Below are 24,280 nucleotides of genomic sequence, written 5' to 3'. Positions count from 1 at the left end.
GAGGAGTTGATTTCACAAGCTTAGTACCCTCTCTCACAATTAGGCAAATGAAGCTCCGTAAAATAGGGGCAGTACTCTGTCAAAATTAGTCGAAATGAAATGGGACTGCAATATGCGTATCTTCAACATGTCGACATCTTGTGTGTAGAGTGTCAGGGATATTCTCTGGAAACTAGGAGGCGTTGATTTCACAAGCTTAGTACCCTCTGTGGGACGGACGGACGGATGGACGGACGGATGGACTGCACCACGACATGATCCCCCTTCAGCCATTCTGGCCCGGCGGGGGATAAAAAGGACAACAATGGCAGAAATATGACATAATTTATTATAATGGGATGAGTGACATCAATAATGATGCTTGCAAAGATCTGCCCCATCATGCGTACACAGACACACATCGCACACTCACGCATGCACACACACACACACACACGTCACATTTAAACACATCTCGCTCCGAGCCACAGATCTCAACATCCACTTTATAACTTGGTTTTACATTGTCCAGCCATTTCATAATATTAAAACATGAATTTACAAATTGTCAATTAGATTGACATAATTAAGACTATACAGTGACAGAGATTTATGTGAACATACAATTTGTAAACAATTGCATTTTATTTCATGTGGCACTCAAAGGACAAGCCTGCATCAATCAGTCTACAACATATTTGTACATGCATACGTAGCATTTCCTTCAAAGCACATGGAAAAACACACAGATCCAGAGCACACACCCCTTTATCCTAGTCATGAAGTTTACCAATAAGGTTGACATACAAAAAATACTAAATCATTCAGTGACGTTTTCAACATACATGACAATTAATTGACAATTTTGGGGGAAACAAACATTTTTTCTTCTGCTGAACAATTTCCACTAATTTTCTTTATTTTAGTGCACCCCTATCCCCCTTTTCCAAAAATATTTATCCGCACTTTGGAAACAAGCATGCATTGAAGTCCAGCAAACAGTCCTAAGGCCCACATGAACAGCCTCATGCATCACGATACACACAGAATAAATAAACTGCATCAGCAAAAAATGCTGAAGCCAAAAATATAAACTAAATACATGTAAATAAATGGACGGATATATCAAAGACCATAAACAGATTCTTCACAGTTGAAAAATTCTCCACTGTGTGTCTAGGGATGTCAGGATACCTCTTTTTCACCTCTTTCACAATAATTTATCTCCCATTTAAGAGGAAATTTTAACAAGAAAAACAGTGACATTTTACATTGAGATGCAGTGATTGTTACAGACTTTTGTTCTAAACTAGCCACCTTTCAGTACTCAGATGTACTAAAACAATAAAAACAACCATTATAGACAGTGCCATTAGACTGTAACCATGACAACCCTAGTAGACAGTGAGTGTAACAGAGGAGACAATGAGATATCACAGTACATACACCCAATCTTGTGGTAGAATGATATTGTTACAAACTCGTCTAGCGTTGGTTCAATAACACAAAGCAGTGAACGTCCTGCCTCGATGTCCACCACAAACTGACAGAGACAAAGAGACAAGTTTTAGAAAACATAAACCGTATTCCACCAGAATAAGGGTACCCCTCCAACTGAGCACACACCCAAGTGAGTGGATTGTTTCTCCAGTCAGCAGTTGGACAGCTATGTCGGTCTGTCAGTGTGTGAGTGAGTGAGTTGGGGTTGATGCCGATTTGAAAAGTCTTAATGTTGGGGGAAAGCCCAAAGTGATGCAGGTCTTAGACGTTTACCACCATGGAGAAACCACCCACGAAGAAAGTGCTGACAGATCATTGACAGACCAAGTCCCCCGAAACTGGGAGGGGGGAGGGAGACATAATAGTTTGAATGCGATATACTAGAGGCAGCAACCCCAGTACACACTCGCTATGTACACTCCCACATGGGGTATTTACATACTGTACATACTGACTGAAATCTTCACCACAGAAACAAGATAACAGTATATCACTATGAGGGAAGAGCTTGAGTTACATACTCAGGGAGCTGAGAATGAAAAATGACTTTTCACGGATTTGTTATATTAATAATAATTATTGTACTCACTACAGTCTGTACAAAAACAATTGAGACTTCTAGCCAATACTTGTAGATCAGTAGAACTTGTAGATCAGAAAACTTGTAGATAACAGCCGTAGTATATTGACAAGTAAATCTTACAAGGCTATATGCTATGTGCCTTTTACTGTAACGCTATACCAATGTAAATACTGTATTTCCTCGAATAAATGCCTGGGTGTATATTTCTTTCAGACACTCTTGGCAACAAGCGTTTAATCGCAAAGATAATGGAGAGAATTCTGTGCACCCAAAAAACCCAATGTTTGATCGAGGCCCCTGTTTATTCAAGACCTCGTGTTTAATCAAGGAAGTATGATTATATTATTCAGAATGCATGTAGCTTAAATTGCAAACTGGCATTATTTGTGAACTAATAGCTTTATATCTTAACACAAGTGAGTGAGTATGGTTTTACACCGCGTTAAGCAATATTCCAGCAATATCGTGGCGGGGGGACACCAGAAATGGGCTTCATACATTGGAACTATGTGGGGAATTGAACCCAGGTCTTCAGCATGATAAGCGAACACCTTAACCACTAGGCTACCCCACCGCTCCTACCTTAACACCAAACCAATGTACATATAATTATTCAGAGTGCCATGTGACTATCATGATGCCTGAGAATGACATAGTCTCTCTGATTCTTCAAAAGTCTTCGAACTAGAGCATGTAAGTTGGAAATATATCTGTCTTGACATTTTCATAACCTTCATTTCTCTTCCCTCATAGAAAACAACAACACAAATATCTATTTACATCAGTATACAGTTTAGGCTTCAATGTGGTTATCTCATTCCATTCGTGTACCCGTACTGGTCCATGTCACCGTTGATGTAGTTGCCGTACTGGTCCACCATGCCACCCCCGTAGGGCTCCATGCCACGGCCATACTCATCCCCAGTCTGACCATCGTCCACGAAGCCAATGTTTGACTCCGGCCTTGCGTACGGTTCATACTCTCCATCAGCGCTGGAAGGGGAAAACAGCTGATCAAATACTTGGAACACTTATATCATGTAGCAGTGATGTATCAAAGACTTGGAACACTTATATCACATAAACAGCTTACTGTATCAGACAACCCCATCTAGAACTTGGAACAATTATATCCCTGGACAATAACCTGTCTGTTCCACCTGTACCATAACCTAACCATATCCCCCATTACACAGTACCCCTGTACTATAACCCCATCTAGAACTTGGAACAATTATATTTCTGGACAATAACATGTCTGTTCCACCTGTACCCCTGTACAATAACCTACCCATATCCCCCATAACACAGTACCCCTGTACTATAACCTTCCCATATCCCCCGAACACAGTACCCCTGTACTATAACCTACCCATATCCCCCATAACACAGTACCCCTGTACTATAACCTACCCATATCCCCCGAACACAGTACCCCTGTACTATAACCTACCCATATCCCCCATAACACAGTACCCCTGTACTATAACCTACCCATATCCCCCATAACACAGTACCCCTGTACTATAACCTACCCATATCCCCCGAACACAGTACCCCTGTACAATAACCTACCCATATCCCCCATAACACAGTACCCCTGTACTATAACCTACCCATATCCCCCGAACACAGTACCCCTGTAGAATAACCAACCCATATACCCCGTAACACAGTACCCCTGTACAATAACCTACCCATATCCCCCGAACACAGTACCCCTGTAGAATAACCAACCCATATCCCCTGTAATGCAGTACCCCTGTACTATAACCTACCCATATCCCCCGAACACAGTACCCCTGTAGAATAACCAACCCATATCCCCTGTAATGCAGTACCCCTGTACTATAACCTACCCATATCCCCCGAACACAGTACCCCTGTAGAATAACCAACCCATATCCCCGTTACGCAGTACCCCTGTACTATAACCTACTCAAATCTCCCATAACACAGTACTCCTGTACTATACTCTACCCATATCCCCCGTAACACAGTACCCCTGTACAATAACCTACCCATATCTCCCGTAACACAGTACCCCTGTACTATAACCTACCCATTTCCCCCATAACACAGTACCCCTGTACTATAACCTACCCATATCCCCTGTAGTAGTCCACTTTGCCGTTGTACATGCCACCATCATCGATGTATTCAGGCGTCAGGTGACCTTCCATCATCATTGCGTGATCATAGCCATCTGAAATCAAGGTGTTGACAACATGAAACAAAGGTTTCACTTCTATCAGTTCACATGTACAGTTTGGCTATGTTAGACATAACTAATTCATGCAAATTGATTTGCCTCGTCTTGCATACAGTGTGCAGACTATGGAACAGCTCTGGTCTCAAGGATGTACGTACGGGTTGCATCCATCCTTGGCCAGTCTTGCCTCGCCTCCAGTACCGCAGAACAGCTATGGGCAACGTTCCACAAAGTTGTTAAAGTATGGGAGTTACAATCACCTTAGAGCTCAGATGGCTTTGTGAAACAGGGCCCTGGTCTGTCAAGGATGTCGGTGTCCTGTATGTACGGGTTGAAGCCATTCTAGGCCAGTCATAACTCACCTCCAGTACCGTAGAACAGCTCTGGTCTGTCAAGGATGTCGGTGTCTGGTATGTACGGGTCATAGCCATTCTAGGCCAGTCATCACTTACCTCCAGTACCGTAGAACAGCTCTGGCCTGTCAAGGATGTCGGTGTCTGGTATGTACGGGTCATAGCCATTCTAGGCCAGTCATCACTTACCTCCAGTACCGTAGAACAGCTCTGGCCTGTCAAGGATGTCGGTGTCTGGTATGTACGGGTCATAGCCATTCTAGGCCAGTCATCACTTACCTCCAGTACCGTAGAACAGCTCTGGCCTGTCAAGGATGTCTGTGTCCTGTATGTACGGGTCATAGCCATTCTAGGCCAGTCATGACTCACCTCCAGTACCGTAGAACAGCTCTGGCCTGTCAAGGATGTCGGTGTCCTGTATGTACGGGTCGTAGCCATTCTAGGCCAGTCATCACTCACCTCCAGTACCATAGAACAGCTCTGGCCTGTCAAGGATGTCGGTGTCCTGTATGTACGGGTCGTAGCCATCCTCCTGGTACAAGTATTGCTCATTGAAGTCTTCCAGCTGTCGAGTCTCAACCATCTCCAGCCATTGGGAGTTGTGCCACCGGAACTTCTCCATCTGGATCTTTTTGGCCCATTCCTCATCATACTCCTGGAACATCAGCAGATGAGTGAATGAATAGGGTTCTAGACTACAATCCGGACGGTCTGGTAGCCTAGTGGTTAAAGTGTTCACTTGTCACACCGAAGACCCGGCATGGGTACAATGTGTGAAGCCCATTTCTGGTGTCCCCCGCCGTGATATTGCTGGAATATTGCTGACTCACTGTACCACCGTCCCTGACACGGCCTGGGTTCCCTGCCATCTCTGGGCATAAATAAGTTGTCACATAAAGGCAACGTTTCGATAGATCCTAATACTGTTGTCAAGCAATCTCATACCTTGGTTGACAACAGCATAAGGATCTATACCAAAACGCTGCCTTTACAGTAAATAAAGAAGTTGTTATCCATAAATTGTGTCTACTTTGTCATCCGTCAACTTCTAAGTAATGCTTATCAAATAATACATATCACAACATTTGACGAATCCATTTCTCCTCCTAAAACTCACATCACACTTATAGAATGAAACAACTCCTCTGTAACCCTAGAACACCAAAAAACTATGAAGTCCTCCTTAAACCCAGTCACCTTCAATACCTAAACTTAATCACCCTCCCAAAGACTTCCCCAAGTCCATTACTCTATCCTTTTTCTAAAAGCACACAGCTAAAACCACATATTCCTTGGTGACTGAACTTACTGAGATCATGTCAAGGGTGTTATCACAAACTTTGCGGATTTCCGAGTTCTTGTCATGCATCAGGTCAATCAGGTAGGCAGGAGCTTCTGGCACGGGTTAAGGCAAATATCAAACAGTACACCTGTACCTATAGACATAGGCACCAAGTGGGCATTTCTGCAAAACATTCATGGAATATAGCGGGAACTGATATAAGTTATTGATTATTCACTCATCTAGCGTGGTCGTTTACTGATTTCTAGGTTAACACTTGCATTTTAATTTGGAACTCCACCTGTAGAAATTGTTCATGAAATTAACACTACATTGCACAGCGGACTGGACAAGGATACGTGTGTCTCGAATGATTATCTCTCGTGTGATTGCGTGAAAGATCATCTGGTAGAAGACGTACACAATCTGACACACCACTTCATCATCTTCTTGCTTGGCTGAAATGAAAAGTAATCAAGGTAACCAAGGTAACCAAGGTAGTCAAGGTAACCAAGGTAATCAAGGAAATCAAGGTAATCAATATAATCAAGGTAATCAAGGATATCGAGGTAATCAAGGTTATCAAGGTAACCAAGGTAACCAAGGTAACCAAGATAGTCAAGGTAACCAAAGAAATCAAGGTAATCATTGTAACCAAGGTAGCCAAGATAGTCAAGGTAACCAAAGTAATCAAGGTAATCATGGTAACCAAGGAAACCAAGATAATCAAGGTAGTCAGGGTAATCAAGGTAATCTAGGCAATCAGCAGCTGTATGATGTCTTCCTGTATTTATCAACTGACCATTAAGCAGGTGTATGATGTCTTCCTGTATTTCTCAACTCACCATTAAGCAGCTGTATGATGTCTTCCTGTATTTATCAACTCACCATTAAGCAGCTGTATGATGTCTTCCTGTATTTATCAACTCACCATTAAGCAGGTGTATGATGTCTTCCTGTATTTATCAACTCACCATTAAGCAGTTCTATCAGCAGCTGTATAATGTTGGCCTGTGCCAGCATCCGGGCGCACGCGTCGTCCTGACACACCGTCCCCACCAGGATGATCACCTCCAGGACCACGTCATCTTCCGCAGCACCTTCCAACACAAGTAATAATAGCTTCAATCCTATTCTTTCTACCCTAACATCATGGCAAATTTGAATGTCATACATTTTAACATATTCTCAAATATCAAATCATCTGTGTAGGTAGTACAGTCAAAAGTGACTCGCAGTCCCTGGGTCCTTGATAAGTTTGGTGTCTAGTGGTGGGGAGGTCAGCTGTGTGGGGAGTACAGTCACAAGTCTCTCACAGGCCCTGGGTCTATGTTTAGGGTGGTGTCTAGGGGTGGGGGTGTCAGCTGTGTGGGGAGTACAGTCACAAGTCTCTCACAGGCCCTGAATCTATGTTTAGGGTGGTGTCCTTGAGTTAGGGAGTTAGCTGTGTGGGGAGTGCAGTCACAAGTCTCTCGCAGTCCCTGGGTCTATGTTTAGGGTGGTGTCTAGGGGTGGGGGTGTCAGCTGTGTGGGTAGTGCAATCACAAGTCTCTCACAGTCCCTGGGTCTATGTTAAGGTTGGTGTCTAGGGGTGGGGGTGTCAGCTGTGTGGGTAGTGCTGTCAAAGTCTCACGCAGACCCTGAATCTATGTTTAAGGGTAGTGTCTAGGGGTGGGGGTGTCAGCTGTGTGGGTAGTGCAATCACATGTCTCTCACAGTCCCTGGGTCTATGTTTAGGGTAGTGTCTAGGGGTAGGGGTGTAAGCTGTGTTGGTAGTGCAGTCACAAGTTCCTCACAGGCCCTGGGTCTATGTTTAGGGTAGTGTCTAGGGATGGGGTGTCAGCTGTGTGGGTAGTGCTGTCACAGGTCTCTCACAGGCCTAGGGTCTATGTTTAGGGTGGTGTCTAGGGGTGGGGGCGTAAGCTGTGGGTAGTGCTGTCACAAGTCTCTCACAGTCCCTGGGTCTATGTTTAGGGTGGTGTCTAGGGGTGGGGGTGTAAGCTGTTGGTAGTGCTGTCACAAGTCTCTCACAGGCCTTGGGTCTATGTTTAGGGTGGTGTCTACGGGTGGGGGCGTAAGCTGTGGGTAGTGCTGTCACAAGTCTCTCACAGGCCCTGGGTCTATGTTTAGGGTGGTGTCTACGGGTGGGGGTGTAAGCTGTGGGTAGAGCTGTCACAAGTCTCTCACAGGCCCTGGGTCTATGTTTAGGGTGGTGTCTAGGGGTGGGGGTGTCAGCTGTGTGGGTAGTGCTGTCACAGGTCTCTCACAGGCCTTGGGTTATGTTTAGGGTGGTGTCTAGGGATGGGGGTGTCAGCTGTGTGGGTAGTGCTGTCACAGGTCTCTCACAGGCCTTGGGTCTATGTTTAGGGTGGTGTCTAAAGGTGGGGGCGTAGGCTGTGGGTAGAGCTGTCACAAGTCTCTCACAGGCCTTGGGTCTATGTTTAGGGTGGTGTCTAAAGGTGGGGGTGTAAGCTGTGGGTAGAGCTGTCACAAGTCTCTCACAGGCCCTGGGTCTATGTTTAGGGTGGTGTCTACGGGTGCGGGTGTGCCATCACGTTACAGACATCCTGGGTACATGCTAAGTTTGGGCTTCAAGGGGCGGTGGGAAGTGATGTCTCTAGTCTGTCAGCCACATCCTTCTTGTCCCCAACAACTCTGAACAACTAACTGCCGACTGTACCTGGCTGTAGTTTACACTTGATCCAGGGAACCAGCTGGTATTCCTTCAGTATCAACTCGTAGTCCAGGTCGATGATCGTCAGATTACCCAGAATTCCCAAACATTCCAACTGATAGTCGTCATCACCACCGTCTGCTAGAACCGCCTCACACAAGTCCCCAATGTACTCCTGAAAATACGCAATTTGTATAATATATGCAAGTTACATATCCTAGTAAGGAATACCCCTTAGTATTCTGGCTTTGTAGTATTCCAGACAACTGGCTTTAATTGTACAGTTATTGATCTACCCATGATCTGTGACGAGCAAGCTGGGCGACACAAATATTTTCTGTATACATTAGGGCTGTTATGATTCACTCGCGTTTTCGGTGAATCGAACCGTATCCATTCATGAATTGAATTCGTTATTCGTGGCCACTAGAATCAAATATTTATGAATATGCAAGCATATGCATTTACATAAAAAAAATACCAATAAGAACATATTTTATGCATAGATTTCTTCATAAGACAACACTTTTATACTATTTAATTTGACAGTATTGTGGTCACTGGTCATTGTTGCATTTATAAATGAATAATATATTTAATAATAAATTTAACAATTGACAAACCATGTCAAATAATTTATGTTGTTGTTGCCTCACTGAACATGCTGAATATGACAAATGATACATCAACTGCTGACTTGTTATTGTATTTCGTGAATTATTATTCGTATTCGTTACCCTATATTCATGATACAAATCGTATTCGCCTCATAGTGTATTCGTTGCAGCCCTAGTATACATGGAATAAGATCCATACAAAGTTCACAATAAACTATTTCACAAACTCCAACAAGAACATAATAAGCATGATAGTCTCAGAAAACAGCACATGTGAGTTCAGAAACATAGCTAGCGATTGCTTCTATCCTTTCCTACTCACCACAAACAGGTTCTTTGTAGCTCCGTCATGTTGAGATATATTTCGGATCATCTTCATCACAAGCGGATCCTTGAATTTGGAGGCTCGCTTCATCAACATTCTCAGCCCGTTTCCTTCACAGATGAGTGCGGCTGTCCTCTTATTGGCGGCCAGGTTCACGCACAGAGCAACGAGTTCCGGGTCGGGGTTCTCGGGGCTCTCCAACAACAGCTTCATCACCTACACACGAACAGAGGGCAATGAGTTGAGGGGGGGGGTTCTCGGGGCTCTCTAACAACAGCTTCATCACCTACACACAAACAGAGAGCGTTGAGTTGCGGGTGGGGGTTCTCTGGGCTCTCTAACAACAGCTTCATCACCTACACACAAACAGAGGGCAATGAGTTGCGGGTAGGGGTTCTCTGGGCTCTCCAAAAACAGCTTCATCACCTACACACAAACAGAGAGCGTTGACTTGCGGGTGGGGGATCTCAGGGCAGCTTCATCACCTACACACAAACAGAGAGCAATGAGTTCCGGATGGGGGGTCTTGGGGCAGCTTCATCACCTACACACAAACAGAGAGCAATGAGTTGCGGGTGGGGGATCTCGGGGTAATCCAACAACAGCTTCATCCCTTGCACACAATCAGAGGGCACTGAGTTCTGGGTGGGGGGGTCTCGGGGCAACTTCATCACCTTCACACAAACAGGGCACTGAGTTCCGGGTGGGGGGGTCTCGGGGCAACTTCATCACCTTCACAATAAGAGGGCACTGAGTGCCGGGTGGGGGGTCTCGGGGCAACTTCATCCCCTACACAATCAGAGGGCACTGAGTTCCGGGTGGGGGGTCTCGGGGCAACTTCATCCCCTACACAATAAGAGGGCACTGAGTTCCGGGTGGGGGGTCTCGGGGCAACTTCATCCCCTACACAATCAGAGGGCACTGAGTTCCGGGTGGGGGGGTCTCGGGGCAACTTCATCCCCTAAACAATCAGAGGGCACTGAGTTCCGGGTGGGGGGGTCTCGGGGCAACTTCATCCCCTAAACAATCAGAGGGCACTGAGTGCCGGGTGGGGGGTCTCGGGGCAACTTCATCCCCTACACAATCAGAGGGCACTGAGTTCCGGGTGGGGGGTCTCGGGGCAGCTTCACCACCTTCCCACAAACAGAGGGCAATGAGTTCCAGATTGGGTTTGGGGGTTGAGATTACTTCATCATCTGCACACCAACAGATGAAAATGAAGGGAAGCTTCATCACATACAGTGTGAAAGGGTGTATCAATTTATGTACATATGGTGTTAAATAGCAGAGTTAGAAAAATTCCAAGAATTTCTAGACAGCCTGTGAACAGATAAGTCTTGGGCAAGAACCAGTGGTTCATAACTTAAGCAGTCCAAACCATCACTTATTACTCAATCAGTGTGTCACTGTAACAATCCAATACAAAGCTCTTACGACAATGGATAGTAGTCTTGCCTCAACTGAAGAAGACGAGATACACTTACCATAGGAATACAGTCCGTGTAGGTGAACATAGACTTGGCTTTCTCCTCCATACTGATGTGGTACAGGATACAGAGCACGATCATTTTGTGGTTTTCATTGTCTGAAAAGTTAATGTAAGATTTAATGACGGTCACAGAAATAATAATGTATTTAAAATGATGAACTAAACAGAGAAACGATATACAACACAAAGAGCAATTGGCACCAATGTTTCTTATCTACAAATGAGCAATGATTCATGTTTGGAGTATGTTGACCCACAATCAGCCAGATCTCGCATTGTAACCACCCAATCCTCATTCATCATCTCTCACAACAAGCAAGGTCATATTCCTCTGTGCACTTCTAGCAGGGTCAGCACGTTAAGTTGCATGATATCCAACTCACTGAGCAGACCCACAAGTTTGGGGAGCAGGCCAAACTTGATCATCTTGCTGCGGCAGTCGGTGTCAAAGGAGAGGTTGAGGAGGAGGCGGAGGGTGATGTTGAGCAGGTCCTCGTGGTCGCATGGCACTAGCTTCGTCAGCTTCTCAATAATGTTCTGCTCTGCCTGGAAACACGCAAGTACAACTCAATGACTTTAGCCACATGTCCAAAGTCTGTCAGGTAAAATATATTTGGTCGACCTCAGCTAATAACAGTTCATACTTTAAGACTAAATTCTGGTGAAAACTCTCTGAAGGACAAGTTCAGGCCAGTAGACAACAAAGTCTTGGTCACAGACTGGTAAAGGAATATCTACCATCTCCCTGCTGTTATCAACAAAAAGGTTCATCTTGTCCAAAGTCCATACTTTAAGACTAAATTCTGATTAAAACTCTCTGAAGGACAAGTTCAGGCCAGTAGACAACAAAGTCTTGGTCACAGACTGGTAAAGCAATATCTACCATCTCCCTGGCGTTATCAACAAAAAGGATCATCTTGAGGCTAAGGACTACCTACCATCTCCTTCTTGTTCTCGATGAAGATGCTCATCTTTTTGAGGAAAGAGACGACGAGAATGAGGAGTTCGAAGTTGGACCTCTCGAGCGTCTTGACCAGCATGCGAACCACGCCCTTGTTCTTCATCTTCATCTCCACCTTCAAGTCCTCCGCCAGGTTCAGCAACAGGTAGTACGCAACTACAAAATAAAATACCACAGGTAATTTCTCCAAACATCTTCAGTCTTATTACAAAAATTGGTCTACAAGATTCTGCTGACCTTAAAATAATGAAAAGCAGACAGGTAAGATATTTATCTATACTTATTCTGCCAAAAATAACTTAATAGTTCAACTTAAGAATTGTAATACAACAGGTCAAACTGCAAGACTGACCACACAAACTACCTTCACTGCTTATGTGGCAACAAATTCAGGTAACTTTATGAACAAAAATATCAAAAATATCAAATATCAGTCATGTTTCCCAGCTTATTTACCAGAATAATTTCATAATCATTTCCACAAAATGAGAAATGAAAGCAGTCTGTCCTAAAACTGACAATGAGAGACAGAAGCTAACAATTGACAGAGAAGCCATTGCCATGGAACAGGAAGAGTTATCTCCACTTGATTTGTTACATCATTTCTGTTTGTTTGTTGTTTAATGCTGCACCAAATAATATTTCAGCTATATGACGGCAGTCGGTAAATAATTGAGTCTAGGAGAAAGACCAGATTTCAGAAGGACAGATGAGAGAAGGATCAGATTAGAGAGGGACCAGATTAGAAAGGTGGCAGATTAGAGGGGGTCAGCTCAGATAAGAAAGGGACAAATTGGAAAGGTACCAGATTAGAGGGGTCAGATCAGATTAGAAAGGTGCCAGATTAGAGGGGTCAGATCAGATTAGAAAGGTGCCAGATTAGAGGGGTCAGATCAGATTAGAAAGGGTCAGATTAAAACGGTGTCAGATTAGATTAGAAAGGGTCAGTTTAAAAAGGTGTCAGATTAGAGGGGGTACAGATTGGAGAGATGTATCCTCCTCTCACCTCGCAGCAGCTGCTCTTGTCTCTTAACCAGACTTTCAAACTTGCGGAAACTCTTCTCATAGTCTTCCTTCAGCTTGTAGGATTTGGGGTCAGGTGCAACAGTCAAGGAAATAACTAGTGTGAGGTACTGCAGTAAAAGATCTGATGTAAATGAGACTGAGATAAGCTCCATCACAATTCTAAATGAGAACAGTGGTCTTACAATCAGTTTGGGATCTTACATCATGCATAATTCACACAACTATCAGCGTTAGAATTTGGCACTAGTCCAATGGTTCTTGCCAAACTGCCCAATAGGTAAGGCATCATAAGGACCAGTAGAAATTTGCTATAGTTAAGGGTTTTGCTATATGTATATTATCAGGACTAGTGGACTAAAACAGTTAGTTTCATTAGTTTCTATGGCTGACTATTCTCTCGTGTTCAGTCTGTGAAAGGATATCAGCTGTCCTCTTCTTCTGGAGTTCCTCCGTCCAGATGCCGTACTTCTTGAGCTCGTGCTCCACGATGGCCATGGAGAGGGCGCCGATCTTAAAGTGGAGGATGACGCCGTGGAACTGGGAGAAGCTGGAGAAGCAGAAGAATGTGTAGATGATGTTGGTGGCCACCTCCGTGCTCTTCTTCCAGTCCTCTCGCAGGACGCGTGCCAGAGCCCCGATCACAGTCTCTGAAACACAAGGTTGTTTGTTTTGGTCATTTGTTGTTTAACGCCACACTCAGAAATATTCTAGCTATATGACGGCAGTCTGTAAATAAGTGATTCTGGACCAGACAATCCAGTGTTTGATATCATGAGCATCGATCCAACCAAGTCAGCGAGGCTGATCACCCGATCCACTAGTTGCCCCTTATGACTAGCAAGGGTTGCTGAAGACCAATTCTAACCCTGATCTTCACGGGTCTAGAACACCATGAGAGCCTAGACAAGAATCTTGTGAGAAACACTTCCAACTAAGCACAGGGACATAGTTATTCTTGCTGTAATACACTTTTCAATATTATCAATACTTTTAATATTTCCAATGAGATTAACTAATGATACTGCGTTAATGATAATCCCAAATCAGTCAAATGTGATCTGTGACTGACCTTGACAAAGAGGCCAATGTCACCATCATCAAGAGACTCTCCTATATGACCTTTCAACCTTACATTGAGATATTTTACTAACAAACAACAAAAATAGTGCCACGGCACCAAAACTCAACTGGAAATGTGTCGAACGTTTAAAGTGTGAACAAAGAGAGCCACTTAAAAAAGTGCCATCAGCATTGCTACTAAAACATTTTCTTCATAAATACTTTAGAATAGGTCTTCAGCAACCCATGCTTGCCGTAAAAGGTGACTATGCTTGTCGTTAAAGGCAACTAACGGGATCGGGTGGTCAGGCTAGCTGACTTGGTTGATGCATGTCATCGCATCCCAATTGCATAGATCGATGCTCATGATGTCAATTACATGATTGTCTGGTCCAGATTTTATTATTTACAGACTGACGTCATATAGCTGGAATATTGCTGAGTGCGGTGTTAAACAATAAACAAAACATAAATACTAAAGACAAAAGTATTAACTATCCACAATGTTTCTCTATCTCTATGAATGTCTGGAATTCTTGTAACTCCTGTCCCCACCTTTCCTAAAGTCTACGCACAGTAGGGGAGATAACTGTGGCCATCTTCCCCTTTCAACATAACTCACCATTTTGAAAAAGTTCCTCCAAGTTGTCTGGGTTCCGTGACAGCTGCAGTATGAGCGCCGACCCTCGCACCTTGTCTGGAACGTCTTCATACAGCAGTTCTAGATACTCATCTACATCGTTGATGTTGGCAACCTCATCAATCTCACACCCATCATTCAAGGAGGGTTCTTCTGGTTTGTCAGAAAGTTTAGTCTTCCCAGATGCTAGAACATATAATGGCTGAAGGTAATCATGGCAATAACACACACACCAATCACCTATTGGCCAATCACCCAAATGGGATGTGCTTTGTGGCATATCCTCCCACTGTCACAGGTGCCAATCACCCAAATGGGATGTTCTTTGTGGCATATCCTCCCTCTATCACAAGTGCCAATCCCCCTAAATGAGATGTGCTTCGTGGCATATCCTAAAACTGTCACAGGTGCCAATCCCCCTAAATGAGATGTGCTTCGTGGCATATCCTCCCACTGTCACAGGTGCCAATCACCCAAATGGGATGTGCTTCGTGGCATATCATCACACTGTCACAGATGCCAATCACCCTATATGGGATGTGCTTCGTGGCATATCCTCCCACTGTCACAGTTGCCAATCACCCTATATGGGATGTTCTTTGTGGCATATCCTCCCTCTGTCACGGGTGCCAATCCCTCTAAATGGGATGTGCTTCATGACATATCCAAACACTGTCACAGGTGCCAATCCCCCTAAATGGAATGTGCTTTGTGGCACATCCTAAAACTGTCACAGGTAAGACATTAAACTTGTTTTGCAAGGGTGAAACGATACATCAGTGCATCGGTGCACCATGAGTTTTCATGCGACAATACGATACATGATATGTCTTTTTCTGTATCAATGCAAGACGAATCTGCTCTGAAATATTTATAGCGAGAAGTTTCCACGCGATTTGACGATAATACTGTAAACAGGGAATTTTTTGCGACTGTTTTATTATTGCGAATTTTGCAAATGAGACTCAATCGCAAAAATTAAAAACGCAAAAATAAGTATAAATAATACATACATACTTTATTCATTGCAACACGTCATCAAATGTTGAAATCATCAACCAAAACCACAAGTTACTCAATAAGTTAAAAACACAAATGAATGCAGAATGGTCACACAATACATCACAAATGACGGTGTAAACAGACCAATTAGTGTCACTGTTACCCCTTAGCAATCCCTTCTAGTCAACTTTCCGGCCAACTCAGATTAACTTAGTCTAGCTTCTGAGAGAAGCTGTCTATTGTTTGGTAATCGAGGGGTCATCTCAACACGGCAACTCGCAAAAATATCTCGTCGCAGTATTGTCTTTGGTGTGGTATTCGCAATATTTTAACTGCGCAGAAATAAAGCTGTTTACAGTATGCATATCGCGATATGTATCACATCATAACCTATGTATCATGATATGTATCGTATGATGACCTTGCTGTATCGTTTCCCACCTATTGTTTTGACAATTTGTTTATGATTTCTCCTAGTATTACCTTTTGTGGGACTTGACTCCTTCCTGTTCTGCAGATAGTACAAGAGCTGCTCCACCTCGGGCAGCTTACTGGGGTGGATGAGCTTACACTTGTCAATGATCTCCTTCGACAATGTCGTCAAGTCACTGTTGGAGTTGAGGCCCTTCACACGAATACTGCAACCACAATACATCATGATACATACACTGTACAGACAGCCCCACACAGTACATTACACTATCAGTCAGACATGTTACCATGGTTACATGACTCAAACAACTGCATGCATGGTGAAAATAAATCATAATGCCTTTTAATCTACATTACTTTCCTTAAACATGTGAAATGTTATTTCCTTCAAAAGATAAAAAAATATGATCGTATATATCTTCATGACAGATCCACAAGTATCTTCCCCTCCCATATTCATCTACTTGGTGATATTATTGGTATTCTGCAGGCAGATAAAACGATTGCTGTAACACAAAATTCATGACCATGCTTACACAATTGGGAACATGCAGGTAAATAGGAGGTAAACAATTCAATCAAATGATCCAAGGTCTGGCAACTAACATTTTCTGACACTCCTTCCTCTCTCCCAGCATGGGGTCTCCCATCTCCCCCAGGATCGTGGCCTCCAGCTCATAGTTGACCACCAGCGCCTTCTCTGTCGGGTGGACATCGATACTGCCACCTTTCACCTTCCTGCAATCATAACCATACGCAATACTTCCCTGTGTCTTCCCTGCATGTATTCCCCTAATGGCCAGACAACATGGACAATGATGTGAATACAATCAAACAGATAAATGTCTCTCCACTATCCTCACATTGTTTTTTTAAACAAATCCGTGTGATGGCCAAAGACGTTCATATTACTGGTAAAACCCTATAAAACCAACAAACTCCAGTCTGCTTTGTGTCAGTAAGGGCTTCAAATGAAGGACAAGGTCGCCATCAGAATAAGAGCAAAAAACAGTCTAACACCCAGCATTATCATGTGATTATAAGCCAGAGATCATACATATATGTCTCAACAGTATCCTGTTAATCACACCTCTCATATTCTGGGCCACAAAATCCAAAGTCCGGCACACTTATACAGATTTATCGCATGATTTGTCTCCAAAACGTTCGTTTCTAGTCTTCCAAAAATTAATCTTGTTCATTCAAAAAGACAATGCCCCAAAATATGCTTCAAAGGGAACACTCATTGAACTGCTGTGGTAGCTAAAGTAAGTCTCGATGTCATTCCAAATATTCAAAACTGGCTTCATATTGCCATGCTGAAATGTTTCGTTGTTGTGTGGACTATTACGGGATCGTCAGACAAAAATTTGAATTTATTTTTTACATGTACTTGGTACATGTAGAGGCAAATGTTAGGTCGCATTTATTAATAGGTTGCAGTGGTGCATGTTTTATACAGCTTGAGCCCTGAAGTAGCATCGGTAGTTTGGTGCCTTAGTGGAGGCTTGACCAAGAGACATAAATCTTTCTGTATCTGTACATAGCAAATGGATATAGCTCAAATTGATAATGTCTGCCTCAGACCTATGTTAAAAGTAACTTAAAACACAACTAAAATAAAATGCATAGCCAAACTGAAGTGTGAGATGTGCTGATCTGGTTAAATAAAGTGTAAATCTTTCAGAAGTCTTGTGACTTATCAAGACGCAAAACTTGGAAGTTGATCTGGAATAGTTATTCCTTATTCATTTTTTATGTACCGTATGTACCGTAGCACCCCTTCCAATTGATCAATGTTCACAAGACTTATTTATTCGTGTATAATACGCACTCGTGTGTTATATGCACCCTTAATTATGAGCACTGACCTCGTGAGCAGCCTAGTACATCTGTCTGTGTCACATCCTACACAGTCCATTTAAGATATTTCATATGATATTCATGTGTTATTTTTGATGAGTCTACACACTTAGATAAACATGTCATGAAATGAAAAACTTTCATTGTGAAAATATCTGAAAACATGAAAAACAATTTCCACTTTTGCGTATTTAACCAGGTGGACACTGTTGCAGAACCTTCTCTCGCGTAATAAGACGAGGAGAGACAAGCTCTTGGGTTATCAGCTATTGTTGGCAAACAATGCTTCAGAATGGTTGATGTACTGGCCCTTTAGGAAAGATATTTGTTTACGGATTTTACAAATATTTTATTCCTTGCAAGGCTACTTGTTGTAGCCATACAGAGATTCAGTAGTGACATAAGTTGGGTTAGACCTCCGCCAATATCCCCCCTCATAAATACATGTAATTTTTTTAGGATTGAGAGGCAATGCATACATATATCTTTTGGAGGGGGGATACGGGCCGTAGCCTTTCCTGAAGTTGCTAGCAATGATACAGAAAAATGGATATTAACATGATTAAACGATGAACAAATGAGCATGATGATGGGATAGAGCAAATACCAAACAATCACACTAAATCATCCGTGTCAAAATGACATGTAACAATATTTCTGAACTTAATCATGATCATAAATTTGTTTTTTCAGACAAGAATTCAGAGGTGTCGTGGGACCATTCTCAGTTCCTAATCAAATCTTCCGGCATCCGAATCAAACTGTTGTTATTGTAATCATATAACAGTGTCTTAGTAGTGTATAGAGATTCCTTCAATGTTCTTACCGTTTTGGTGCGTCAGAAACAGATAATTAGGAAATTTTACTGTCTCGAACTGAGTCAAAACATGGATATAGATTCGTTGAATAATTAGTTACAAATCATCGAAAGAGACCATACCTTTTCAAATACCGTGCGTCTTCAGCTTGCATTGTAACTGTTCACACGTAAGTTCTGTACTCGCGATTCTAAACACCAGAGGGTATCAAAACATTAAAACTGTAACATGAATATCGTCACTTGACATGTTTGGAGGCCATGTCAAAATATGTGTTACTCTCTAACCCCTGATACAATATTTGACACTTCAAATATTCACTGACAGGAATAAACTACTGACAAATATTTGATTACACCATTTCTATGTTGTGGTTCATAAACAATGAAGTGATGCAACGATAAGTCGAGCTATTGCTTCAACATCAGTTCATGACAGAGGATTAGAGGGTATTGAGAATCCAAAATGGCTGACACAACAACGCACGTGTACGGAAAGTCAACAAAAACAGAAGCTAAATTTTACAGTGATGCAAAGGAATACTGGGATGGTTTACAACCGACAATTGATGCAATGCTCGGTGGTTATGCTAAAATATCACCAACCGATATTGATGGATCGAGGGCATTTCTTCGACCATTTATGAAGGTGATGACTGTTGATATATTTGAATATTAGGATTTAGTAGCGTAGTAGTGACATCTAGATGACGGTAGTCGTTATCAGGTTATGTATGCGTACGATCTATAAGGACTTTTGTTACATGTACATGTGTGATCCAAACGTCTTGTGTATGCATTGTAAATAACTATTACATGAACGGAAACAATGCTGTTTACCGGGCGCAGCTCACTGAAGCTCTGTCTAACTGGCTGTCGCTTAACAGATCTCGAGTGCCTCTTCGATCATTAGGGTTAGGGTGGGTTACCCCCAACTCAATCCTTAGCCTTTGGATCCACTTTCTGATCATGCATCCCTTGATATGATCATTAGAGTTAGGAACCCCTTTCCGGTCAAACACTAGCCGCGTATGGCTGCAATATATTGCTGATGCAGCTTTAGCAATATTTACTTGCCATGCTCCCATCAAACACCCCTCGTGATCCTTAGTTTTAGGCACCCTTTTACAATCCTTAGGATTAGTTGTGAGGTGGGTATGGGTTAGCTATCTCTTTAGTGATATAATCCAACCTAATTTGTGGAAACTCTGTACAATGTATATAAATAACAAGTTTCGGGTTTCACGGAGAAAATGGCTACTGCACATGCATATGAAGGTAAACGATCGGGTGCTGATAACTTGATAAACTAGCGCTCATTATTTGTGATAGCACCTGTGGTAAAGATTTGGCTAATTAGATTAACTCATTAGCCTAGCCATGCTTCAAGCTGGCAACGCGAGTTCAATCCACCATGGACGCTAACTGAACTCTGAAAAAGCTGTACCAGGTAAAGTGCACTAGTCCCACATGAACATATATTTTCACCGTACTATCAACATGAACAACGTATTAAGTTTTCCCAGATACCCTCTCATTACATTTAAGTGAGTAAGATAAATGGTAGCTGCTATAGATTAAGTTTGCCCCTGTTTTTATTCAAGGATTCAAGTCTAAGGATAGAATTGGCTAACTTAACCTACCCTCAACAAGGCAGTGAATGTCTGTTAAATGTGTGAAACAACATATAAATTGACACTAAAATGTACTGATAATGATGACTAATTCCAGCTTGAGGACTCCGGTTTGGCCCAGACTGCTAAGCTGGTATAACCAAGAGCACAAGTTATCTGAGCCACCAAAGTACCAGGGTTTTACCTTGACCTCCAAAACTAAGGGTCCTGTAAAGTAATAAAACAGTGTAATGTTCTGTAAGATTGATAATTACTTTAATTACAGGAGCTTTATATTTCTTGTCAAGAATTTGCTACAATAGATATTATTGTGCATCCCATGGGAATCAATATATCCTTTTTTCTGCGTCCATTCTATACATATGTGTGTACTGGACAGACATTTATGCGTCACATAAAACCCTGAGTACTATTCTATATCCAAGTTCCAACTTACTTCTAGTGATGTCATCTGTATGGTATCAAACAATCATTACAGATTTCTGGCGGTGAGACAAACAGCAACCGGGCACTAGACTGTGGGGCTGGTATCGGGCGTATCACAAAGAGGTTGCTGCTTCCAATGTTTACAACTGTTGACTTGGTGGAACTGAGCCAGAAGTTTGTGGATGCAGCTCCCAAGTTTATAGGAGAGGAATCCAAACGAGTAGGGAAGTTCACCTGCAGTGGGCTTCAAGACTTCACCCCAGATGTCGGCCACTATGATGTCATCTGGTGCCAGTGGGTTCTGGGTCATCTCCGAAACGATGACCTCGTCAGCTTCTTCAGAAGATGCAAGAAAGGGTTATCAGAAAAAGGAATAGTGGTTGTGAAAGAAAATGTGACATCGACAAATAATTCTGACTTTGATGAACTGGACAGCAGTTTCACAAGGCCGTTAGATGTTTTAGTGCAGCTTATACAGAACTCTGGACTGGTAATTCTCAAACAACAAAAGCAGAAAGGATTTCCTAAGGGATTGTATGATGTATATATGTTTGCATTGAAGTGATAAAACTAGTGATAAAATAGGTCAAATCTATTATAAATCAATTGTTGTTCTGGAGATTGGCGCTGTGCATCATATGTGACGATGTGTACAGGAATAGTTTGTCTGTTTGTTGTATGCCAACTTTAACTATGTGATCAGGGGCACAGCAGTTCCCTGTAAAGATGTGTGGGCCTTAGCCTTAGGGACACCACAGGTGTAAACATCCATGACTTGTATCTTTTGGGGCTTTCATCACACACTGGGTAGCAACTGAACCTTTTTTTAAACAAAATTAAACTCATGTTTTAAAAGTATTATCAAACAATACCAAGTTCTTTATATAAGACTAACAGTCCACCGAGTTCAAGTTTCCATTGAAGGTCTTACAGTGTATATTGCATTCAGAATGGTTCAGAGTAATAGAAAATTTTAAAATGGCCAATTTCGTGCCTGCTGAATGACAGTTTAAGGCAGCTAGTTTGAAACATTTTGGCCTTGTAAAGCTTGTGAAGGATGGGATAGTCGATGGAAACACTGCAGTCTGTAACATCTGCAATGCTCAAGTCCAATGCTCAAGTCTAATGTTCGACCCATTTAACAACACATACAGTGACATCATCCATTTCACATATCGTTCGTTACAAAGTAGAAGTTGCAATATATTGCAATAGGGAATTTCTGCCGATACCCATCCCAAGTGTCTATACCAAGCAGAAGCTTTGTTAGCACTGTATTGCCTCTATTGAGAGATGCGTATAGGGATACAGTTATATATTAAGGGCAGATGAGCTTCAGCTAATGATTTCTCCCGATTGCATATGGAACTCGTCAGGTTAACGAAACTAAGCCCTCCTTCTCGTCACGTCCAATGTTTGTGAGCACAAATGAGTACATAGGCATACATTAAGTATTTACACGAAGCAAAATATTGCATCGTGTACACACGCTTGTAGATAATGGATGTAAATTAATCTTCCATGTGAGTCATGTCACATGCAGTAATAAGTATGGCTGTTGGACAAGTTGAATCATCAAAGTTATCAAAACTGTTGATTACACTTTACATTAACGAACATTTCTATTGAAAGAAATATAATCAAAGTTCAGTGTGTCGACATGGTCAATCAAACATTTATAATATAGTTGGCTTAAGATGTGAGTATTTGCAGTGACATGACATGTGCCAAGAACCGGTGCCAAGAATGAAGTTCCCGAGGGTCTTTGTAGGGGAAACATTAAGCTACACCTGGCTTGTGCCAGTCTGAAGCATCTTTGGAATATATAATGTATATGCAATCTGCTAATGAAGCCATTTTTGCTGTTACCATGGTTACCGTACTAGACAATGAAATTGCTTGTGTTCACAGTTTATTGTATTCAATGATAAAATTAGACAATCAGGTTGGATTCAAAATATTGCTGACATGATGTATTAATATCAGCTGTGCCCTGATATGGACAATGTAGTTATATTGGCTGAACACTGATATGGTACAATCTTTTTATATCGTCTGTGTCCTGATATGGTACAATGTATTTATATTGGCTGTACACTGATATGGTACAATGTATCTACATCTCAGCTGTACCTAGATATGGTACAATGTACCTATGTATCGGCTGTGTCCTGATATGGTACAATATAGTCATAGTGTGGAGTCAAATTTAGGTCGTGATTTCAAGGGTCGAGTTTGGGGTCAGCCTCTATCTGGTGTAGGCCCGCACCCAGTAACATACAGTATACAGTAAACGTCCTGCTTCATCTACAGCCAACCAAACTTTACTTTGGTGAATCCCCTGTAATCACGTGTGTCAATTTTGTATTAACTGGAAGTCTCTTGTTGATGTTGTTGTGACATGTATACTTGATACCATATAACTCATGTCAACAATTCTGTTTGAAGTATAATATGTCAATTTTGTTCTCTGTAAGAACAATATTTCTTCAAGAAAAGTTTACTGTAACAAAATTAGGAGTTAAACATGTTTATTAGTGTATTACCATTGGTACACCATGACACACCTCTGTATGAACGTCTCTATATAAACATCTCCATGTAAGCATCTTTTTATGAAAATCTGTATATAAACATCTCTATATTAACATCTGTATATTTATTAACAAAGGCATCTGTACTTATGCAAACAATGTCACGTTGTGTGATGTTGTTGACTTTGTGATTACAGAGTTTGTTGTTAATCAGTTCACCCAGCAAGCTCAGGTACAATTGTATTGAGAAAGAAGGTCAGTGTTTGCAATTAAGCATGTAAGTTGAGGGTCCTTGTTGACCTAATGTTAGAAGTGGAAGAGGTAGGGGGTTCCTATTTTCAAATACATGTAGAGCGAACCTAAAAAATAACCTTAATTTCAAACACTGTAAATGCGTATAAATGTGAGTGATTTGTTAATATTACATAAATTACTATATTAATATGTGGTAGTTGTATTTTGGGAAATCATTTCCAAGAGGTTTACAATCAAAAGAAGAATTATTGTGGACACAGATTTGCATCTCTTATATGTCTTGTGTAACTTGCTTCTTTTATACATATTGTGTTTGTGTAAACAACAGAGTAAGTGAATACCGGTAATGTTTATAGCCCCGTCAGCATTGTCTCCGCTATTCACGGCTGTGTAACCTACACCGGAGTGGTGTAGCCTAGTGATTTAAGCTAGAAGACCTGGCTTCGATGTCGCACATGTGTACAATGTCGGACACATGTTGTGGGTGTCCCCACCCTCCCAACCCACTGTAACCAGTATTATTGACAGTGATGTTGTCCTGTTACCATTCATCAGTTGAGTACATCTGTACTAAGATTAAGCCACATGACGGACCAGCCATGTTATGTTCCGATCAC

General features: G+C 42.1%; 2 protein-coding genes across 2 annotated transcripts; one reads left to right on the top strand and one right to left on the bottom strand.

Moving 5' to 3' along the window:
• Positions 1–312: 312 nt before the first annotated feature.
• On the bottom strand, positions 313–19,072 carry LOC139459930 (kinesin-associated protein 3-like). Its single transcript, XM_071241666.1, has 17 exons — positions 18,938–19,072; positions 16,741–16,872; positions 16,186–16,340; positions 14,683–14,886; positions 13,424–13,648; positions 12,982–13,074; positions 11,953–12,131; positions 11,398–11,560; positions 11,010–11,110; positions 9,523–9,741; positions 8,590–8,758; positions 6,884–7,009; positions 6,269–6,367; positions 5,937–6,022; positions 5,087–5,282; positions 4,166–4,268; positions 313–3,055 (listed from the first exon to the last, which is right to left on the bottom strand). Exons 1-17 carry the CDS (start codon positions 18,967–18,969, stop codon positions 2,872–2,874), a joined length of 2,466 nt encoding a protein of 821 aa, XP_071097767.1. The 5' UTR covers positions 18,970–19,072; the 3' UTR covers positions 313–2,871.
• Positions 19,073–19,277: 205 nt separating this feature from the next.
• LOC139459926 (N-terminal Xaa-Pro-Lys N-methyltransferase 1-B-like) lies at positions 19,278–24,280 on the top strand. The gene is made up of 2 exons (XM_071241659.1): positions 19,278–19,463; positions 20,927–24,280. Exons 1-2 carry the CDS (start codon positions 19,281–19,283, stop codon positions 21,437–21,439), a joined length of 696 nt encoding a protein of 231 aa, XP_071097760.1. The 5' UTR covers positions 19,278–19,280; the 3' UTR covers positions 21,440–24,280.

This window comes from Haliotis cracherodii, unplaced genomic scaffold (assembly GCF_022045235.1).
Source record: "Haliotis cracherodii isolate W230 unplaced genomic scaffold, xgHalCrac1.p SCAF_13, whole genome shotgun sequence".
Classification (NCBI taxonomy): Eukaryota; Metazoa; Mollusca; class Gastropoda; order Lepetellida; family Haliotidae; genus Haliotis; species Haliotis cracherodii.
This window is presented reverse-complemented; position numbering and strand designations above follow the sequence as displayed.

Bases quoted from the DNA above. Each gene is read 5' to 3' on its own strand.
- LOC139459930 (XM_071241666.1), bottom strand. From the start codon at position 18,969: ATGCAAGCTGAAGACGCACGGTATTTGAAAAG. The intron at 14,887-16,185 runs GTAATACTAGGA...TATATGTTCTAG, and splicing joins GGAGTCAAGTCCCACAAAAG to CATCTGGGAAGACTAAACTT. The intron at 8,759-9,522 runs GTGAGTAGGAAA...GCGTATTTTCAG, and splicing joins CTACAAAGAACCTGTTTGTG to GAGTACATTGGGGACTTGTG.
- LOC139459926 (XM_071241659.1), top strand. From the start codon at position 19,281: ATGGCTGACACAACAACGCACGTGTACGGAAAGTCAACAAAAACAGAA. The intron at 19,464-20,926 runs GTGATGACTGTT...CAATCATTACAG, and splicing joins TTCTTCGACCATTTATGAAG to ATTTCTGGCGGTGAGACAAA.